This window comes from Danio rerio, chromosome 23, assembly GCF_052040795.2.
Source record: "Danio rerio strain M-AB ecotype USA chromosome 23, GRCz13ab, whole genome shotgun sequence".
NCBI classification, from domain to species: domain Eukaryota; kingdom Metazoa; phylum Chordata; class Actinopteri; order Cypriniformes; family Danionidae; genus Danio; species Danio rerio.
Genome location: NC_141043.1, coordinates 16,230,801 through 16,252,500, shown reverse-complemented (window position 1 = coordinate 16,252,500; position 21,700 = coordinate 16,230,801). Strand labels below are relative to the sequence as shown.

At 36.4% G+C, this 21,700-nt stretch overlaps 1 protein-coding gene across 1 annotated transcript in view; it reads right to left on the bottom strand.

The window, feature by feature from the left end:
- LOC100005368 (uncharacterized) overlaps nt 1–21,700 on the bottom strand; it is a 145,483-nt gene that overhangs the window by 21,870 nt on the left and 101,913 nt on the right. The window contains exons 3-5 of the mRNA XM_087306754.1: nt 14,250–14,304; nt 14,060–14,147; nt 9,204–9,739 (exon numbers count right to left, since the gene is read on the bottom strand). Of these exons, the coding sequence (XP_087162880.1) occupies nt 9,204–9,739; nt 14,060–14,147; nt 14,250–14,304 (679 nt within the window). The remainder of the gene's footprint in view (nt 1–9,203; nt 9,740–14,059; nt 14,148–14,249; nt 14,305–21,700) is intronic.

The window sequence follows — 21,700 nt, the reverse complement described above, 5'->3', positions numbered from 1 at the left end:
ATTTACGTTGCCTTTGTAATTTCAAGTTGCAAAGACAAAGACGATGAGTGATAATCTAGTTGTTTATGTGAAGTTGTCTTAATGACAACATAATTTGACACTTATGACAGATGTTAAGCATTCATAAAATCTGTTACATGTCATGATTATGAAGGTGTCATGAACACCCCTTTATGTATAGCACCAATTTTTGAAATCGTCTTCCTCCAATCTTTATATGTTTGTATTAGTATTGTATGCAAATGACAGATGTCTCATTTGCATATTTAAACATAACATTTTAGAAAACTTGTAATACAATCTATTTATTATTTTGCTTTTGCAATTTGAAATGTAGTTAGTCTTTGGAAGTATAGTGACAGAAGATTAGCAAATTTTTACCTTGTTCACCTGCCATGCTTTGCCTTAAAAAAGGCAACAACACAGACACACATGGCAGGACATTGGAACTGTTCCAATACATATTACATAATCCAGCACTAGAGTGACACATGTGCTCCATAATTGCACCGCATGCTCACTTTTAGCTTATATTTACTCTATAAAATGCAGTCGCGGATATAATGCAGGCCAAACACACACTGTACATATCATTAGTCTTTGCTTAAACATCATTTAGGCAGACTGTATGCCAGATTCAGAACCACAAGTGTGCTTCGAATACAATACCGGGCCTGTGCAAACATGACATTAATCAACAAACCTGCATGTGACAAAGATTTTAATCTCCATATGTGGCAAACAAAAGGCACACACAAACACACACACACACACACACACACACACACACACACACACACACACACACACACACGCACACACACACACACACACACACACACACACACACACACACATTTGATGTGTCTTTCAAACACACTATATGGCAAGCTGTTTAAACATTTAATCTATGAAAGGCATTGATACTATATTGTTTTTTCATTTTCAACTGGTATTTATTTTTAGACACTACAATCTATTTAATTGCATGCTGGAACTTTTCCTTTAGATTTTTTACAAATACATGCAAAAGTGTAACGAATAATAAAATAGTGTATATTTAATTGGTAAAAGAATCTAATAAATGAATTTTGTAAAGTAATTAATAAAGTATTCTAAAACAGTTATACAGTTAAAAGTTAATAATAGTTAATACTCATACTCTTTGGGTTTGCAATTTAGAAAGTACAATTTGTATTTTAAAAAATAAAACAATGTGTATTTTAAAAAATTACAATTGATTTAATCTGTGTGTCAATAATTGTTTCTTAATGACTAAGTTAATTACTCTTCCCCACAGCTATGTACAGAATGTATGTACAGAAGGAAAGGGCTTTATTTTAAAGGCAAAACTGATTTTCTACCATTCAAATGCATTAATGTATTTGTAATAATCAAATACATGGTGTAATTGACAAATACACATTATAATATACAGTATAATGAAAGTAGTGGTTACAAAAAATATAGTATTTTGAAATGAAAAATCACTCTAACATAACTTATGATCTTGTTTCCTGAAGATCTGCAAAGGTACAGTGTTACTCCACTGCAATTTTTCAGTTATCAGAAATTTGTTGTATTTTTCTTATGATTTCATATTAAGCTTTTAGTTGGGCATCAGGGGTGTGAAAAACTTGAATATAAATGAATTACTTAATTTAACAAGTATATCATGACTGTCAACATGTGGTTTGATATCTTGCAGCAGACATTTTGTAAATGCATTTGTCGTGAAAATGATCACTGGTGTTATTTTCTTGAGGGTAACACCACTGCAGACAGTGTTTCCCACCGCTGATTTGTTTGTGTCCCCGTTGTTTCTATTTTTTTCCCCCCCTCCATGTTATAATGTGCCATATGTGACAAGATAATAATTTTGAAAGCATTGCATTCATACTTATACATAAATGTTTTTTTTTATTGTTCCATTGTTATAGCAAATATATGGTTGCAGATGTGAACTAACATGATTAAATTGCACTTTTAACACACCCTGAGTAAAACAACTAAAGCTTTATCTCCCTATTTGTTGCATCTCATCCTCAGTCTCTTTAGACTGTAGCTGTTTATTAGTTATAACTTTGTCATCTAGGCTTTTCTGGAGATTTTCAATCAGGTTGAATCAGGACTCTAGGCTGGCCATTTCATTCCCTACAAAAAAGAGGGTTAGAGTTTGCTTAGAGTTTGTCTTGTTTTAGGTCCAAATTTTAAACATTTTCTAGACAAGTAAAAATGTTTTGTTTTCAGAATGCCAAATACGATACCCAACATGAAGTTGGATATTTTAACTTTCTTTTTTTTTTTTTTTAAAAAAACATGCAGTGGTATTTTAACAAACTCTCCTAGGGATTTTATCAGATCAACACCAAATTTGGGGATTGTTATCTAAAGGCTTTGGCAATATTAAATTGCGAAGATGTAGAGTTTTCATCAAAGGGCGGGTCAATGGCAACAAATAAAACATTATCTCCTTATTTGTTGCCTTATATTTATTTTTCTGTAACCCTGAAGACATGTGAAAAAAACAAATCAAGAAATAATATTTCATAAAAACTTGTAACACTGCCAAAAAAGTCACACCACTGCCAAAAAAGTACATGTTATCTTTAATTAGATGTACAAAAAGATAAATAAAAAAAATCAAACTGTCATTTATGTGTTTTCAAAAGCTCAAAAGCTAACTGAATAATGTGGTATAAGTTTAAATATTATAAAAGTAATTGTTTAATAGACTTATCGCCATACCAAAAGAGGATGTTTCTGTAAAATGGCCCATGTTTATAACGAATAAGCACTATTATCTCATAAATAAGAAGTATTATCTCAATAATAAGTACTAGTATGCAGGGCTTGACAATAACACCCGCCAACCTGCCAAATGCGGGTAGATTTTAGCTGTGGCGGGTAAGACAGCCACTCCCACCTACCACTTTGGCTGGTTGAATTTCATTTTAAAATTGTAGTTTTCTTAAAAGCAGGGTTCAACAATAAAGATGGCCCAATATGAGTATGATGTGATATTTGAATCGAGAAGCAGTATGAAAAATAACTGTTTGCGCGAACAGAGAAGATGATAACTCGCGCGCACAGCTAATGTGATGCACGCAACTGTTTACAAAGCGTGCACAAGTAACGAAGGCCAGGAAGTGAGTGCTGTGCAGGTAAATCTCACTCCATGGTCTTTAGCCTCCTTGGTAGAGCAATCAACTCCTATGCAGAAGGTTAGGACCAGCAGGGTTAAATTGGTGCTGTGACCTGGATGGAAGTGAGGTTTAGAGGGGGTAGTATAACTGAGGCCAGCTACTGAGTGCTGTGCAGGTAAACCTCACTCCTCTGACCTCTAAAGGTGCTCTAGCGCTAGAGGCCATGATCTTTAGCCTTCTTGACTGAGCAACCGACTCCCATACCGGTTCGATCCCGGCTCAGAGCGGGTTGGGTGGTGTAGGACTGGCGGAGTTACACACTCTGTAGTTTCCTTCCGCGAAGCAACTGTGCCTGGAAACTCAACTGGTGCAATCAGTTCTCTTTTAAATAGACTTGACAAAAGGTGATGCTTCTGCATCCACAGTCCTCTTGCTTTCAAGAGCTCAATTTAAATTTTTTTTTTTTTTTAAATGTCTTTTTGTAAGCAGCGTCAGTTGCTGCTTTCGCTTTACCCATTCTTTGAACAGACTATTAACAGGCGTAAAGTTAACGTGATACTTTCATTATCACACAGTATGTTTTTCACCTGCTTTCTTTTGCTTACTGTTATTTTTGTTAATATGGTTTAATTATATTTTTTACAATAAGATTGCAATAAGATAATAGGAGATTAACTCCCTATTTAGTTAAGTGGTGGTGATCTGAGACCTTTAGCCAGGACATAGACTGTGCATTGTTTTAGATACATGACAATAATTATTTTTAAAATGTCAATTTTTTATTTATTTTGTTCAATAAAAAGTGTAGTATACAGCTATAATTTGCTTGTTTTGACACCAAAACAAGGAAAAAATTTATGGCTAAGAAAAAATTATTTATTTTTGCTGTGGTGGTAATTTATCTGTGGAGATAAATTTGGTAGATCCTTAATTTTGAGCCCTGAAAAGTCATGTGAGATAAAAACTAACTGCTGTGCAACACTATGAAACCACAACCCATTTGCTCATGCACATTGAACACGCTCATACACAACACACAAAAAAGTGAAATGCATGCGGACAAAACACAAAATCTAAATCAAGTCATGTTAGCATGTCAAAGCCAAATTTATGCATTAAAAATATATTTCCCCGCAACAATAAAACTGTGTCTAGTGAAAATGGTGAGTGGCTGAGAGGGGTCTGGATGCAGACCTGGTGCAGTGCAATCTGAGCAGCATCCAATGCTTTTTAATGGGCTCACCTAACCCCACCCCTAACCCTACTCCTCACAGGGACGTCACTCCATTTGCATTGTGTCTGACATTTCATCGCTGAGTGATGCAATCTCACCTTGCATCATACAGGCTGCATCCAGATACTATTGGAGAGGCTAGTAATGATGGAAATCTACTAGTATGTTTTTAAAAAGGTATAATAAATAAGTGTTAGTATTGTATTTGAATAGTTATTCAACAAGTCTACAAACAGCATGAAAATAGATACTAATATATTGTGTAAACTAAATGTGAAAATGGCTTGCCACAGCGGCACACAACATAAACAGATATCAGCTGACAGGCGGACATGAATATGGGTGAAATGCTAACAAAGATACACTCAAGTATCTGCTAAAACAACTGATGCTACAAAGTAAAGTTACTTGATTATTGATTTGGTTTTATAAATAAGAAAAATGACTGGCACATTCAAATAAGATTCAACATGTAGAAATGTGAATCATTTACCACGGTAAACCATCATCCTGTCCAGGCAATGCATTAGATGTCGCTTCAGCAGGGCGAGTCTGAATATTTCTATATGAAACAGCACACTCTAGTGGTTAAAACATCCAACTGCACTGCTAACTGTACTCAAACTCTCACTATTTACATCCGTGCAAATGGCAGACAACTCCACTACAGGCGCTGGGAAATTGAATACACGACCTTGGTTTTGCAAAATTCATGCTCTGCTATTCATCAAGGCCACATTTCTGAAGAAAACTGAAGTGTTGCAGAGCATGCCATGATGATGCTAGAATGTTTTAAGATGCAGGTGTTGAGTTACTTTATTATGTGGTTGCTAGGGCACTGACAAGCATTTGCTAAGGTGTTTTGAGGGTATCTAGTGCTTTATTATATGGGTGTTAGGGTATGTTGGGTGCTTTCTGTGGTGTTGCTGTGCATTTACTTTGTCTGAGGTTTAAGTTGGGTTATTGCTAGCGAGTTGCTGTGCAGTTTCTGAAAGTTAGGTAAATATTAATTAATTAATGGGTTATTCTGGGTGGTTGTAAGGGTGTAGTTATGCAGTTACTGTAGTTTAGGTAAGTAGCTTTGGGTGTTCTGTGTACTTTCTAGGATGTTTCTGTGGCACTGCTGCTTATCTGTTAAGTTGTTTTGAGAGTTACTGTTATTGCTGGGATGTTCTAGGTGGTTGTTAGGGTGTTTCTGTTAATGTAGTTTATATCAAGGATTTCTTTTCAACCCGAGACCCCCAACGTGACTTGCGACCTCCAACACCTATAGTTATAAATACAGAAACCCTGAAAGCAATGGTGCACACACACCAATAGACCCAAGTCTATTATTCGTTTAATTTTTTTATATATATAAGTGCTGTAAATGGGCCAGAAATGTTAACCTGGTGTTATAAAATCAATCTGCTACATCTGATGCTATTGCTGTGTCTTTAATATAATGTGATTACCCCAGGGGTCGCAATACAATAGATCTAGTACCTATAAGCTACTATAGTTTATAGTAACTATAAACAACTATCTTTTCTCTTCAGTTGGTTAAGGATAAAATATGGTAATTCTTATGGTTTAATAAAAATAAGTCAATTTTTGGAAATCACCAGGCGACCCCCCTTCATTGTTCTGCAACCCCTCGAGGGGTCACGACCCCCACTTTGAAAACAACTGGTTTATATAATGTGTATGATGTGTATTGTGTATGATGCGTAATGCCATTAATAAGCTGTAATAAAATTTGTAATGACTGAGTGTTTTTAAAACTTATTTTAAGCAATCTGAAGGTAATGCAATCTTTACTGGAGCTGGAAATATATCTCCTTTGATCCATATATGTACACATAAATATGTAAACTGTCTATACAATCACTTTTTAGTAAGACATGTCACACTCTTTTTGTTTTTTAACATATGTTTAGACAGCCAAGTAAAATAAAATCTAATTCATACATTTAATCTGGAGTTTTCTCCTTCAAAAACGTCCTGCCGTTATCAGAGCACAATGAATCTTGGGATGTCCGAGACCACGAAGGATCCACCGGTTGTATCCTTCATTACATGGGAAATGAAGAATGACTTTTCAGGCTGTGTTTAAAGGAGCCTTCTAATTTTTTTAAATGAGACAGCCTTCGTCTTGCCGTGATTACGCAGCGCACTTCGAATGCATCCTTCGGAGGATGAGGCCAGCCTCTGAAATGAGACACAGCTAAAGTTTTTTTGAAGTTAAAAAAAACATTATGTGGTTGCTTGGTGGCTCTAAGACTTTTATTTTGTAACTTTGTGGTTGCTGAGCTGTTCTGATTGATTGCTACAATGTCCCCATGCAGTTGCTTCTGAATAAGTTATTTTGTGGTTGCTGTGGTAATCATGGGTGATCACTAGGGCACTGCTGTGTGGTTTTTTAAATTGATTTGAAAGTTGAGTTAATAAAGTTGAGGATCTATGATGTCAATTTTTATGCAAGAAGTTAGAAGTGAGTTAGCATTTTAGCAGTTCCGATTCCCTCGTTCCAAAATCAATGGGTTATTTGAATGGGATTTTGTGTAAATTGATTAAAATGGGTTTGTGGGTACCACAAACTCAAGATGCTTTCACATTTTATTTTATGACATAAAACACATCCGTTACACACCACTGATTTTCTAAATTGGTTACCCTTCTTTTAAAAGGAGGTAGCTAACAAGCTATTGCTAAATGGGACTACAGGCGATGTTGGAGAGATAATACAGCATCGAGCTGAACTGTCTGGAACGCAGCCCGCTTTAAATTTACAGCTTGCCTTGGACATTTGCATTTGTTTGTTATTTGGTTAAGTAAATATATAAAATATATATAAATATTATATATAAATATTTTATAGTTATATTTTTCTAATTGAGCATTCATATTGTGTGTAGCATTTACTTGAATTGATTTGAAGTTGTAGAGACCGTAGTGACAGATTCAGCTCTTGATCATTTATTTTAATAAAGCTATTTTATGAAGATATTGCTTACCACAGTGCAGCCTGTCTCTTTTCCGTTTTCAGTAATGCAAATGTGTGAAGCCCAGTCAGTGTAGTCTGTTTGTAGCCTAATGTTAGCTTTTCAGTTTTTCCATTTGCATTTAGGACCCAAAAGTGACAAAAGTTCTCTTTTCACGTAAGGATTGTCTGGTTAGACAAAAAGTGTAACAAACTGTGTTTGAATACAGAGCTTATTATTTGCAATCTTTGAAAAGCCTATGGGAATGCTAGCAGCCAATTGGCCTACAAGGTGACATCAAAGTTTCTCCACTCTATTACTACATACAGTGCTCAGCATAATTGAGTTCACCCTATTTTGAAAACGAATATTTTTATCCATTTCTCAGTTAATATTGGCAACGTATTTTGGTGCATTTAAACAAAACAGCACGGTACTTTTTGTGTTCTAGGTGCTTGCTGTTGTTGTTGCTATGCAGTTACTGTAGTTTAGGTAATGTGTGCTCTGAATATTTTCTAGGGAGTTGTTTAGGGGGTTACTAGTGTGTTCCTATGCAGTTACTAAAGTGTTTTGAGGTTAAATGAGTTACGTGTTTGCTTGGTGGTTTAAGGTTTTAATGTTATTTTGTGGGCGACAAGGTGGCCAATGTTGACAAATTAGCAACTTTGTCGCTAGATTTAGCAACTTTTCAGATCCCCCCTAACAACAAATTAAAAAAAAACAACTAGCAACAAATCTAGTGACTTTTTTTGTGTGTTACTGTAGATTTTTACAGACTCTCATGTGTACATATTGTATCGTCCCTGCTCTTCTCACCGAACTGTGGGTGATGCCGTCTGCCCCTCCCCTGCCTCAGAGCACTGACAGGCAGCCCAGTCCTCGTACAGCAGCCTCTCCCACCTGCAGCCTGACAGCAGATCACCCCTCTGCGTACCGACTGCAAATGATTTAGCACCTGCAGTGTAAAGGTATTTCCCTTGTAGGCCTACAGTCAAACTGATCTGCTTCTCCTTCATTTTAACAATTTAATCTGACTGTTTATTCTTTTCTTGTTCACAATCACAGATATTTTAAGTGAGAGTTTCAGAACTTGTCTGAGTTTATTACGTCTGAGAGATTACTGCAAATTCACTACACATCTATAATGATATTATGTATTTTAACAGCAATCAATTTAGTTAAATTGGCATGCTTACTTAAAGCGTAGTGCAAATATAAATACCCCTTTATTAACCATAGGCTGTTAAACAAATAGAAATGATAGACCGTGATGGCGTCTGTAATATACAAATTAACGTATGACGTAACCTTTTAGCAACTTTTCAGACAGAGCTTGGCACCTTTTCATTGAAAATAGTTGGCAATAGTGACGGTGGCTCAGTTGTTAGCACTGTCGCCTTACGGCAGAAAGGTTGCTGGTTTGAGTCCCGGCTAGATCAGTTAGTTCTTCCCATGTTGGCATAGGTTTCCTCGGGTGCTTCGGGTTCCCCCACAGTCCAAAGAGCATCCGCTGTGTAAAATATGTACTGGATAAGTTGGTGGTTCCTTTCGCAGTAGTGACCCCTGATTTTTAAAGGGACTAAGCCAAAAAGAAAATTAATAATTGAATAAATGAATGAATGAATGAATAAAACAACACAATTTCTGTGTTTTTTTTTGGAGAAGTTCAATTTACTTAAATTTGTAAAAACTAATAAGACAGCCTATATCCTTTATGTTGTCCCAACACAAATCGATTGCCAGCACTTGTTACAGTGAAGAATCAATACAGTCTATAAGACATTCAGATCTCCAGGCATAGTTTTTATCACTGCAGGTTTAGCTAATGATTTGACTGTAACTATTCGGTGTCATAATTACCTTAGGGAAATTGGGTAGGTGAAATGGTTCCATTGCTTTCCTTGGCAAGGTGCTGCTGGAGGACTCACTGCTAGACACGCTCTGATGCTCCTTTTCTCCATCCTCCAGCACTTCTTCCCTCCTGCCGCGCTCCAGTTTTTTCACCTTGCGTATGGAGGCGTACTCTGCCGTCACTGCATCCTGACTCATGCCGTTTACACCTCCTCTGCTTCCACCTCTGCCGTTCCCATTGACCGTCGGGCTGTGGGTGAGGCGCAGAGTGCCGGTGTCAGCTGACGTCGGGGCAGGAGGCGGGGGAGCTTTATCAGGCCCCGCCCCTTTTATCCCAACGCTCTCGTAGAGTCCGTCGTCTGGCGGGTGGCTTGTAGGAGATGCACGGCGACCAACTTCTGAGTAGGTGTGCTCACGTTCCTCATTGTCAGGTTTGTTGGGCACACGGGGCAGCTGGCGGCCTGAGCTTTGGCGCAGGTCTGAATTGGAGCGTCGAGTATGGAGCAGGAGGAGGTCCATGCTGGCCGGACGACTCTTAGGAGCGCCTGTCAATCAGAATAATGTGGATTAAGATGAGAGAGATTAAGTGAAGGTTGGAGATTACAGTGTTTATATCATATATATATATATATATATATATATATATATATATATATATATATATATATATATATATATATATATATATATATATATACCTTTTGTACTCTGTATAAGTATAAGGTATAAGGCAAACACATGAGGGCAGAATATTACTTTGATTATCTTGTATTTTTGTCACACTATTTTATTTTACTTTGTCAAACTAGCATACAGGTATTAGTAAAGGCATTCATATCCATTCATACAGTATTCCAAACATTTTAACAATGCAATTATACTGTAGATAGTTTATTACTGCCTAAAGTTAACCATGACTATTATTCTCTACTTTGTCGGATTTCTATTGACAATATTGACATTTCCGCATTTATCATAAACTTTATTACATGGTCTATCCAAGGTACGTATTTTTTTAAAGTACTTTCCTTTGGATCAAAACTGTGATTGCTGCATTACTATAATGAGAATATCTACCAATTAAGCTACACAAATCCTAAATGTTTACATTTCAGATAAGTTGGAGAATTTGCTATTCAAGTTTTTTTTTTAAAGATGCTACACCAAAACAGGATTTTATAAGCTGGGTAAAATTTAATTTCATTTAGAGTTGTGAAACATTTTTGTTAAGAAGGAAGTTAATCCAGGGTTAATCAATTTGTGAAAATTGATAATAATAAGCAAGCCAAATGGAAAGAAAAAACTTCCGCATTTCACGATGTGTGTATGTGTGTGTGTGCTGTCCTTTACTGAACTGTGTGTGGATCTTGTTGGAAAATATGGCGAAAAGTCATACATGACGGTAATAGTTTGATTGTGGTGTTTTCATCAATAATTCCACTAATATCCGCATACTCCACATGTCTTAATTCCATTTCTGTTTAGTTCAGTTATGACTTAAATTGGATTAAGAAAATTAAAAAACGCTGTTTGGCGCTTATGTAGGCCTACAGTTCAAAATTCATGTTTAACTGAATAAACAGTAAACACAAGTACATCTTCTTCAACACCATTTATTTTTCATTATCATAGTAGAACAGTTTCTCATGCAGTTTGTGATGGATTTTAGAAACAGGAGATGGGCCCCTGGTCTAATGCGCCACCTGGCTTGAGAAACCCATTCTCAAAAACTTATATTTAGTCATTATTTAGGTAGCACACAAATTCTGAATGTCTTCGGCAGAATTCAAATGAGTCAATTTAATCTGGATTAATCTAGATTAATTCCGAGATTACAGTGAGATTTATCTAGATTAAAAAGTGTACCTATGCTCATCTATAATGAAAAGCCTTTTTTATTTTCAGTTAGCAAACTAACAATTTAGCCTCGTCTGAGGTTCATACAAAGCACACTATGAGCTACTCGCAGCGCCAAATCAACAAGCAACCCTTCATTTCAACGGAGAGCGAGCGACTTTTGGCAACCTTGAAGAATATTTTTTATTCTCTAAAAGTATTCTCTAAAAGTATGTAATATAGTAGTGTGCAGTAAACATGAGCCAGGCTAAAACTAGGTTTGTGTAAGATGAGTAAATCGGCGCAGGACCAACACTATGAGAAAGCAATGCTGAAGAATGTAGAATAACTGAATATGTAACTGATGTAACTGATTATTTATGTTAAATACTCATATGAAGCTATATCTGTGAAAGGCATTTAGGAGAGTGAGTGACATATTATCAAGCTAATAAAACATGACAATATATGTAAACACTTAAAAGAAGTTGCATCTATGAATTCTCGGGTGTGAAAACAAGAATAAGAGGACCACCTAAACATATACTTGGAAGTAAAAACTTATTCAAGGATGGTTAGAAGTTAAAACAAGAACACCAGGAGTTGGGGCAGAGAAACTATATAAAGATTGTGAAGAACACAGGCATTCAGGAATTGTCCAGGAGAGAATTCAGATTACTCTGAGGTCTGCTCTACACTTTCTCGGCTTTATTGTGTTGAATATAGTCTATTTTTTTTGGTATTCAAAACCTCCTGTCTGACCGTCGTCATTTATGAAAAGGCAGGCAACTATGGCAACTTCTGTCTACGCGAGTGACTGCGACCTTTGGCGGCCAGGTGGGCGTGTGGAGTGATGCGACCAAGTTGAGAATCCTTCAAATTCACACAGCCCTGCGTTTGACCACCTAGAGTGACAGGCAGCTACAAAGTCGCTGCTAGTGTGAATGAGGCCTTAGGTCTCAATCGAATGTATGTCGTTACGAGCACATAGTTTGGCAATTCTGTGTTTCCTAAATCCTTCGTTCAACTTTGTCGTTGTAACTACACCTCTAGACCTGCAGTTAGAAGCATACCGAACCTGGCTGTAGTCTTTTCTAAGTTAACCCCCTACGCCCTATTCATTTCAAGCACTTCACCAAACACTATGAATGATTTTCAAAGCTCAAGGTTGTCTTGCTTACATTTTCTGTGATTTGCTTTCTAAGTTATTTCTATTACAGCACAGTTTTTATGTTGTACAGATTGATAATTGCAGTCTCTTCAAAGTGCCATCGCAAACATTTATGCAGTTTTGAACACAGTCATAGCTTGCGAAGAAATGTGACTTATGATTTTTGAATGCAAATCTTTCCAAAGAATTCTATATGTTTCTGTACTGTACATATTTGCAACATTTCTACAGTGTTATAGAGTTTAAATACTTTTTACTTTTTAAATGAATTATTTAAAAATAATAATTTCTGCAACAAAGTGAAGTTTATTTATAAACTAATTTCAAGAGGATCACACGATGATTGCTTATGATTGCTTGCAGCCGGTCCCGCATTATTAAATTTATGATTCACCAATCAGACGATTCCTAAGCCAATATAAACACCCTAAGTTCCATATAACAGCCATTTTCGTTTTGAATAATCCCCCTCTCCACCCCTACTTCTCCTCCTTTCCTAGATGAGTGGCACGGTGGCCCAGTGGTTAGCAATGTTGCCTTACAGCAAGAACGTCACTGATTCAAGTCCTTACTAGCTAGCCAACGTTTCTGTGCGGAGTATACACATTCTCCCCGTGCTCACGAGGGTTTCCTCCCACCGTCCAAAAACATGCAACTTAAGTTGATTGACTATTCCAAATAAGCACCATAGACATGCTCCTAGTAAGTAGTTATCTCTTAAAAGCAATAACTATCTGTTTATTAGTTACTACAGCAAGGGAGTTCTCTAGATCTACCTGAGCTTAAACTCCCCTCTCGCCTTGCAAACAGGAGGGAGCCCGAGGCTCGAGGATCTTGTGAACTTAGGGCTCTCTCCCAGGACAGCATGCCAAACAAGCTTTATTATCAATCATCAGCTAAGTGTGAACTCTTGAAATGTAATTTTAACGATTTAAATTTTAAACAATACTGTATAAAAAAAGCATCTGTTATTAGTTTTTACTCCAAGCCCTTTAGGAACGTCATTACAGATGTTTTACGTTTTAACTAGTGGTTCAAATGATGAATCTGCAACAAAAGCAAATATGATTTTTACAAAAAAAAAAACAAAAAAAACCTGTCACTATATTATTTTTTCCCCAAATTATGCATCATACTTTGATTGTTCAGCTGCAAGATAACGTTGGTTACACCAATGTCTGCGAAATCAAACAAGGTTAGCGACAAGATCTCTTATAAAAATTAACAATTCTTAAACTACAAATAAAGCCACGAAATTAGTTTAACCATGATAACCACAAACTATTATTTTGTAACAATAACCATAGCTTAACCAGGGCATTTGAAGTAAATCTGTAGTTATACAAATATAATCAATGCTAAAAAAAAAAATGTTAACTACAGTCACTTTTACCATAATAACACCATGACTAGGTTTAGTTAAGGCTTTCTGCCAAACCTGTGCAGGAGGTCATTTCAAAGCAATGAATTAAGCATTTTTTTTAAAAACTTGGGCTGATTAATCATCCATATTATGACTAGGAGCATGTAATATGAACCAAAATGTGTCCTTGTATATGTTTTGTGTATTTTGACTTTCAATGGAGCTCAAAACCCATTGATTTAGATGTAAAGGCTTTGTAGATGATGTGTATGAAGCTTTATAATGTGATTATAATCTTTCTTAGCTCTGCACATCACATGTTTGTTGCAGCGGGAGCATGAGCAAGTAAACATCCAACCATCACAAGCCTCTGGAGACGTCATCCTCACACATACACAAGTGCGTCGACCGGTGCCAATGAGCGTATATGTGTGGTATATGAGTCTGTGCGTGAACGTGTCATAAAGAGCAGTTCGGTGTCTGTGTTTGTCTTACCGTTGGCATTGCAGGGCAGCCTTTGCATGTCATGCAGGCGGGTGTCAGATTTACTCATTGAGTTCAGCTTGGACTGCCGCAGAGCAGCCTACGAGACAAAACATCATCATGTAAATGAATATACATTCATGTTCATAATGACACAAATGCGAATATGTTTGTGTGTTTATTCATACTTATTTGCACTCACCGTTTCCATTCTCTGACTCGCTCCATTGGCATGGCCATGTTTGGTCTTGCTTTTTCTGAAGGTAAAATGAAAGAAGCTCTGTTTGTAACTTGTACATTTAGTGACTGGACCATCATATTAATATAAATTTCCCAATATAACAATAATAAAAAAATAAATCTAGCGAGAGGCTTTCTTAGATAGTATTCTAAGGCAACATAAGTGACCTCCAGATTGCATGTAGACTGAAGTATCATAAAGATAACTATAAGACAGCATTGCATAGGGAAAAATTGCCACACAGACCCACACAGAAATACATACTTTAGTCAGGTCAGCTCAGATCAGGGGTATCAAATACAATTGCTGGAAGGCCGCAGCCCTGCACAGTTTAGTTCTAACACTGCTTCAACACACTTACCTGTAGGTTTCAAACAAGACCCTCAAAACCCTTGATCTCCACTGAAGGACACCAAAACAACATGTGTGGTGGTGGAGGGTCAAGTCTTTAAATAGTGGAAATTAGCTGACATTGATCTATATCTTAAATAATTACATTAACAAGAAAAACAAAGAAATAAATATACAGTTGAACTCAGAATTATTAGCCCCCCTGTTTATTTTTTTACCCCATTTTCTGTTTAACAAAGAGCAGATTTCTTCAACACATTTCTAATCATAATAGTTTTAATAACTCATTTCAAATAACTGATTTATTTTATCTTTTCCATAATGACAGTAAATAATATCTGACTAGATATTTTTCAAGACACTTCTGTAGACCTTTTTCATGGCTGCTGCATGGCGGGTGCCATAGCGACCAGCGTCTTTCGGTAGAATGCTAAAAACTTCCGTTTACAGCGTGTACAACTGGTAATTTGCGCTCCGAAAATGGGTTTCAATAACGTTTTTAATGGATAACAAAGTGTTTTTGTGACACACAACTTAGAAATGAGTCTGTTAAAGCCGTTATAATCTGTCACATGTGGTTCAAGCGCAAGAAAGAAAAGAAAAAAAGAAAAACATTCTCCTAGTTCACGTGTCTGCCGTCAGAAATACATTGTGTTGGTGCGTTCCCGGCCTTTCAGCTGTTAGCTCAGCGGCTCTTTCACACACACACACACACACACACACAGAGAGAGAGAGAGAGAGAGAGAGAGAGAGAGAGAGACAGAGAGCAAACCAGAGTACTGGCATGAAACTTAAAAGGTATGAAAGTCATGCAATTTACAAAAATGACCAATAAAAGTCTGTTACTGATCCTCTGCTGGCTGATTTGCTGTTCATTCTAATCGCGAGCCGTTTGCGTTTTATTTTGTGTGTTGTTTTTACCACGGTTTGTGTTTTTTTGTCATTTCGAAATAACACTAGCCTATATTTTCACTTTGTCACAGTTATTAAATCAGTGTGTCAGTGGCACAGTACAGGCTACGTGTGTGTGTCAAACATTTTGGTGAACTACATTTGTTTGGGCTGGTTATATATTTGAAACAAAGAGAAAATGTTGACTTTAGCGATGACAAGGCTTCATTTAAACTGCAGAAGATGCCGCCTGACAACGAGGGGAAAATGCCTCACAGCAGCTGTATTCCATCCCTTTAGATCGCATGTCTTTAAATGATCAGTTCAGGAGATGGTGCTGATGGACAACAGAATTAGTTCAAAGAGGATGAAAGCAGGTAAAATAAATGAAAACTATCGTTTTAAAGCTGTCCAAATGTGACTGTTTCCGGCTGCCGACCGGAAGTTCTTCTCATTCTCCTTGCGCATACACGCAAAGCATCATGGGCAATTTTGCGTTCCAAGAAAAAGTTCTATACAGCTTGAAGTGACATTTAAAGGCTTAACTAGGTTAATTAGGATAACTGGGCAGGTTAGGGTAAAGCTTTTCTCCCCATAGAATACCAATCATACACACGCGAATGCGCAGGGTCATGTGTCAAATTTCGAAATCGCATCACTTGACTGCGCGAGACCAATTGAGGATTAAAACATGACATATCTGGACAGAAATTTAAAACATGGAGTAATCGCTCGCTTTTTTAAATGTCTAATAAGCTTGTTTAATCCCGCCTCTTTTCGCTGCACCACATGACAGAATAACGCATGCTTAAACTCTAATGTGACCACAGCTTCATTAGGCAAGGTATTGTATTACGATAGTTTGTTCTGTAGACTATCGAATGGAAATATAAAGCTTAAAGGGGCTAATAACCTTTGACCTTAAAATCTTTAAAAAAGATTTTAAAAAGAAAGGATTCGAAAAAGAAAGTTCTTTAAAAAATTAAAACTGCTTTCATTCTAGCCAAAATAAAACAAAAAAGTCTTTCTCCAGAAGAAAAAATATTATCAGACATACTGTCAAAATTTCTCTGCTCTGTTAAACATCATTTGGGAAATATTTAAAAAAGAAAAAAGGTGGGCTAATATTTCTGACTTCAACTGTACATTTGATCACCTCTATAACCATTAATACCATTGTGAATGCATGAATGCAGCAGCCTCATTATACAGGGAAATACTCAGTCGGCAAGCTGAATCTAGAATCTGAACACCAGCAGATTTAGCCTATACAGACAGATGCCGTAAGTGTTCAAAGGGTGATTTTCTTGAAAAAAAAAAAAGGTGTTTTTAATCTACATTTAGCTTAAACTCATATCTAATTTAAAATGCACCTGGAAAGGGCTTGAAAGCCGCCCATCAGAGGTTACCATATAGGTCAGAATAAGCTCATTATCCCTCAAAACACAGACAAGTTAATTAAGTTTAATAACCAATGAGATGTAATTGAATTAAATATATGAATTTGGTTCACTGAAGCGTGCATATTTATTCACATCAGGGGTGTCCAAACTCGGTCCTGGAGGGCCAGGGTTCTGCAGATTTTAGCTCCAACTTGCTTCAACACACTTGCAAGGAGTAAAGCCTAGTAAGAGCTTGATTAGCTAGGCCAGCTGTGTCTGATTGGGGTTGGAACTAAACTTTGCAGGTGTCCGGCCCTTCAGGACCGAATCTGGACATCCCTGATTTACACGAAAACTACTAAAAATAGGTGACCCCCATAGTCAATGTATAATTCGCATACTGATTGGAACTAAACTGTGCAGAGCTGCGACCATCCAGGAACTGAGTTTAACACCTGTGGTCTAGATGTATGAGAAATAAAAATGACTTCAGCTTACATTTGACTGCAGTTTTTAGGTTAAATGAACACTAGGGGGCAGTATGAGGGCAGCAACTTTTGTTCCTTTTCACATTAATGGTTTATAATGATAATACAGAGATATATTATTGACCAATGAGATTATTTTTGTGCAGTTTTGTTGCACAACACCAAATAAATACCGCAAGACAACTCAATAATGTCTCTGACAGGGATGCCCAAAACTTTTTCTTATAAAAGGCCAAAAACCAAACTTAATTGAGGGCTGTGGGTCAGAGTTAAATATACCAAACTGAGTTACATTAAATCCGCTCATTTGTTTGCTTATTATTTAAAAATATCTAGAAAAGGTTGATTTTGCTCATTTTGTACACTGTTGTACTTGTGATGCAAATACTGAAAGCTCAGGTTCAAATGTGGTGTAGCACGGTTCTACAAAAGCAATGTACTGTAAAATCATGATAAATCTATGTGGTCCTAGTGCACTTTTCTCTTACGTTTGATTTTTAAACACTAATGCTTGGATTTAGGGAAGGGTTTTGGTCAATGCTTCGCTAGATCACAAGAAATACGTGCTAAAACATACAACAAAACGTACCCTATAAAGTTGCATTTATTTAGCTAAAGAAATTTAGTGAAGAGCTTTACTCAAAATGTTTGCATTAAATTAGATTTTGAATCAAATATTTGCTGTTGAGCTTATTCACCAGATTTTTTTCTTCTGTATTAACAGATATTATAAGTAGGACACACATTGAAATACTCATCTGAAAATCCCTGGAGTGTTACTAGGCCTTTTGTAACTTTAAAAAAAATGATATTGTTAGCGAAAAAGATGCACCACAAAGATAACATTAAGTGTCAGTTTTGGAATGTTCATCACAAGTATACTGTAAATAAGCTGAATAAATGAGCTTTCCATTAATGTGTGGTTTATGATACACTCGAAAAATAAGTATTTTTTATGCTGCTTGTTCAAACTACTTATTTACAATGAGCTAAAACAACACAATTCTGGAGATTGTTTTGGGAAACTTAATTGTTTTATGTTCAATCCACTTAAATTTGTTTCATTAACTTTGTTACAGTAGGTAATGTATTTTTGTTGGTTTGTGTTGGGATAACATGAATGAATTGTATAGAACCATGCATTTTATTTTACAGTGTAGGACAATATTTGCTAGAGATACAACTATTTAAAAATCTAAGGGTTCAAAAATGTAAATATTGTGAAAATCACCTTTAAAACATTTAGCAAATGGTTTTATAATAATAAAAATATATATTTACAGTAGGAAATGTGTTAAACAATTTGATATTTGCTTGATTTTCTAAACATTTTTAAATAAAAAGAAAAAAATCTATATGTTTTATGTTTTAGAATGTGTTTTTTGGTTATTGCCAGCATCATAACCATGCAATATAGTATTCATTTAGTAGTTTAGGTTCCCATATATGGGGTTTCCCCTGATAAAGGGTTAATTAAACACTTAAACAAAAGGAATTACTAAAATTACACTTGACTTGTGTCACTTTCACATATACAGTTGAAGTCAGAAATATTAGCAAACCTTTTTTCTTTTTTAAATATTTCCCATATGATGTTTAACAGAGCAAGAAAATTTTGACAGTATGTCTGATAATATTTTTTTCTGGAGAAAGTCTTATATGTTTTATCTTGGCTAGAATGAAAACAGTTTGAATTTTTTTAAAGAACATTTTATGGTCAAAGGATATTAGCCCCTTTAAGCTATATATTTTTATTTGATAGTCTACAGAACAAACCATCATTATACAATGACTTGCCTATGTCACGATCACCAGAGATCTACCAACCAGAGATCGCTTGTAAATACTCACATTCACATGAACTACAAATCCGCCATGTTAACGACTACATATTCAGTTAAGCAACACACACACACACATTTGCTCCAAGTCACTAGTGATTGCAAACACAGCTAAAGCTACTTACAGACTGATTACTTGGACTATAAGAACAGCACAAACACACACAATAGGCCCTATCATACACCTGGCGCAATGTAGCGCAAGGCGCGACACAATTGTTGTTTGCTAGTTTCAGCTTTAAAAGTAAAAGGTTTTTAAAAGTAGATAATGATAAGGCCTCATCTCTCATTCTCGCGCTGCAGATGTTCTGTTTAACTGTTTTCTTGCTAGTGAAATTCTCAGTTTTTCCAATTACAAAGTCCGTTTTATAAATGGCAAATGCGCTATGGCACGACTCAACTGACTCTTAAAAGGAATGCGAGATGAGACTCTGATTGGTTTATTCTCAAAAAACACCTATAACTCATTAGGAGAATAAGCTCAACCCTATTAGACCATGCGGCACAGCGCAAAGCGGATTTTTCCGTCCTTATATTAACAAAAGTGGATTATGACACGCTCTTAATGTGTTTGTGCCCACGGCCACTTTGTGCATGGATCGTCCAAATAGAGCCCAATGTTGCCGAGTCTTTTTAGCTGTTTTGTGACATTACAATGCGTTTCCTTTGCCTTGTCTTACCATGTTTGAACCTATCCTTGTTTTGTTTGTTAATTCATGCCTGCTACCTGCCTTGTGACCATCTGCCTGTTACTTTGGTTACGATTCTGGAAAGCCTGTATACATCTGTTTGCTCCTGTGTTGATCAATGTTTGCCTGACCATCCTTTTAATAAAACCCTGCATTTGGATCCTCACCTCCGTTGTCAGCATCACTTCCCCGTAACAGCTTAATTACCCTAACCTGCCTAGTTAACCTAATTAACCTAATTAAGCCTTTAAAAACTTTAAGTTGTATAGAAGTGTCTTGAAAAATATCTAGTAAAATATTATTTACTGTCATCATGACAAAGGTAAAATAAATCAGTTATTAGAAATGAGTTATTAAAACTATTTTTTAGAAATGTGTTGAAGAAATATTCTCTCCGTTAAACAGAAATTGGGGGGAAAAAATAAACGGGCGTTTAATTCTGACTTCAACTGTTGATTTTAATGGGTTATTTTTAAAAATGTATCATTTGTCTTCTATTATGAAGAAAAATTAATGTATTTTTTTTTTCCATTTTTGTAACCTGACTGCAACATAAATTTTTATGTAAGCGACTCAAGTCTGCTTAATCCCTCATAAGCTTCCAGTATTTGAATTTGATTTCTTTAAGTAAGTGTCCTTTGCAAACATTAGCTGTGCAGCTCGCAGGATTCTGTCCGGAAGTGAAATTCCCCTACAGCGAATGTGTGTGTGTAATGGCTCTCAGTGGGTTTGGCCGCTCTGGATTTATCTGGGGATGCTGTAATGATGTGGGACTGGATGTGTGTGTGCAGGTGTGCTGGAGGAGGAGAGGATGGATGGGTAACCCTGACAGTCCTCCGCCCTTGCTTTTTCTTCTGCTCTCGTTCCCTATACACACACCTGGTGTGACATCAATTCTTCCACAGCCTGGGAAACACACACGCTTTTCACACACCTCTTTTTGTTCTTCTCACTCGCACCCCATTTTTAACATCCAGTGCGATACACACATCTCTCACACTTACGCAGACCTGTGAAACAGAGGATTTTCTCTGCTCTTGCTCTCTTTTTACACTCTAAATGGTATGAAGAAGGCTTTCATGCATGAAAAGATAATGGCCATGCACACACTGTAAAGTGTAATGAGAGAAAACTTGTTAAATGGGTGACCCTTGATCTGAACCAGACGTAAGTGTCAATTATTTAAATTGAGGATTATTCAGCGAAACAAATAGGCTTTCCATTTGTGGAGGGTTAGTATAAGGTAACATTTGGCTGAGATACAAATATTAAAAATCCTTTATCTGAAGGTTAAACAAAATCTAAATATTGAGAAAATCACCTTTAAATTGTTCCAATTAAGTGTATGACTGTAACATCAGGATGCTGCACAACAGAGTTGAGGATCCACGTGGAGTACTTTATTCAACAGAGAATGGTCATGCAGGCAAAGTTCCACACCAGAGCAAAACAGAAGCATACAGGCAATCCAAAGTTGTAGTCTAAACATACAAATAGTCAGGCTAGGCAGCTAGGAATCAAGACACAGGAAACAGGGCAAGACTCGATACACGAAAAGACTAGACTAGATAAATGCTTAGAAATGTTAACGGAGATAAACAACAAGACTTAGCCATGTGTATGGAAATGAGAGGTGTCTTTATAGTTCAGGTAAAGAGTAGGGTTGAGTATCGTTTGTATTCATTTCGATACCGGTGCTAAATCAATACTTTTAAAATCATACCGGTGCCAAAACGGTGCCTGAACCGATACTTTTGAGCCACAAAATAT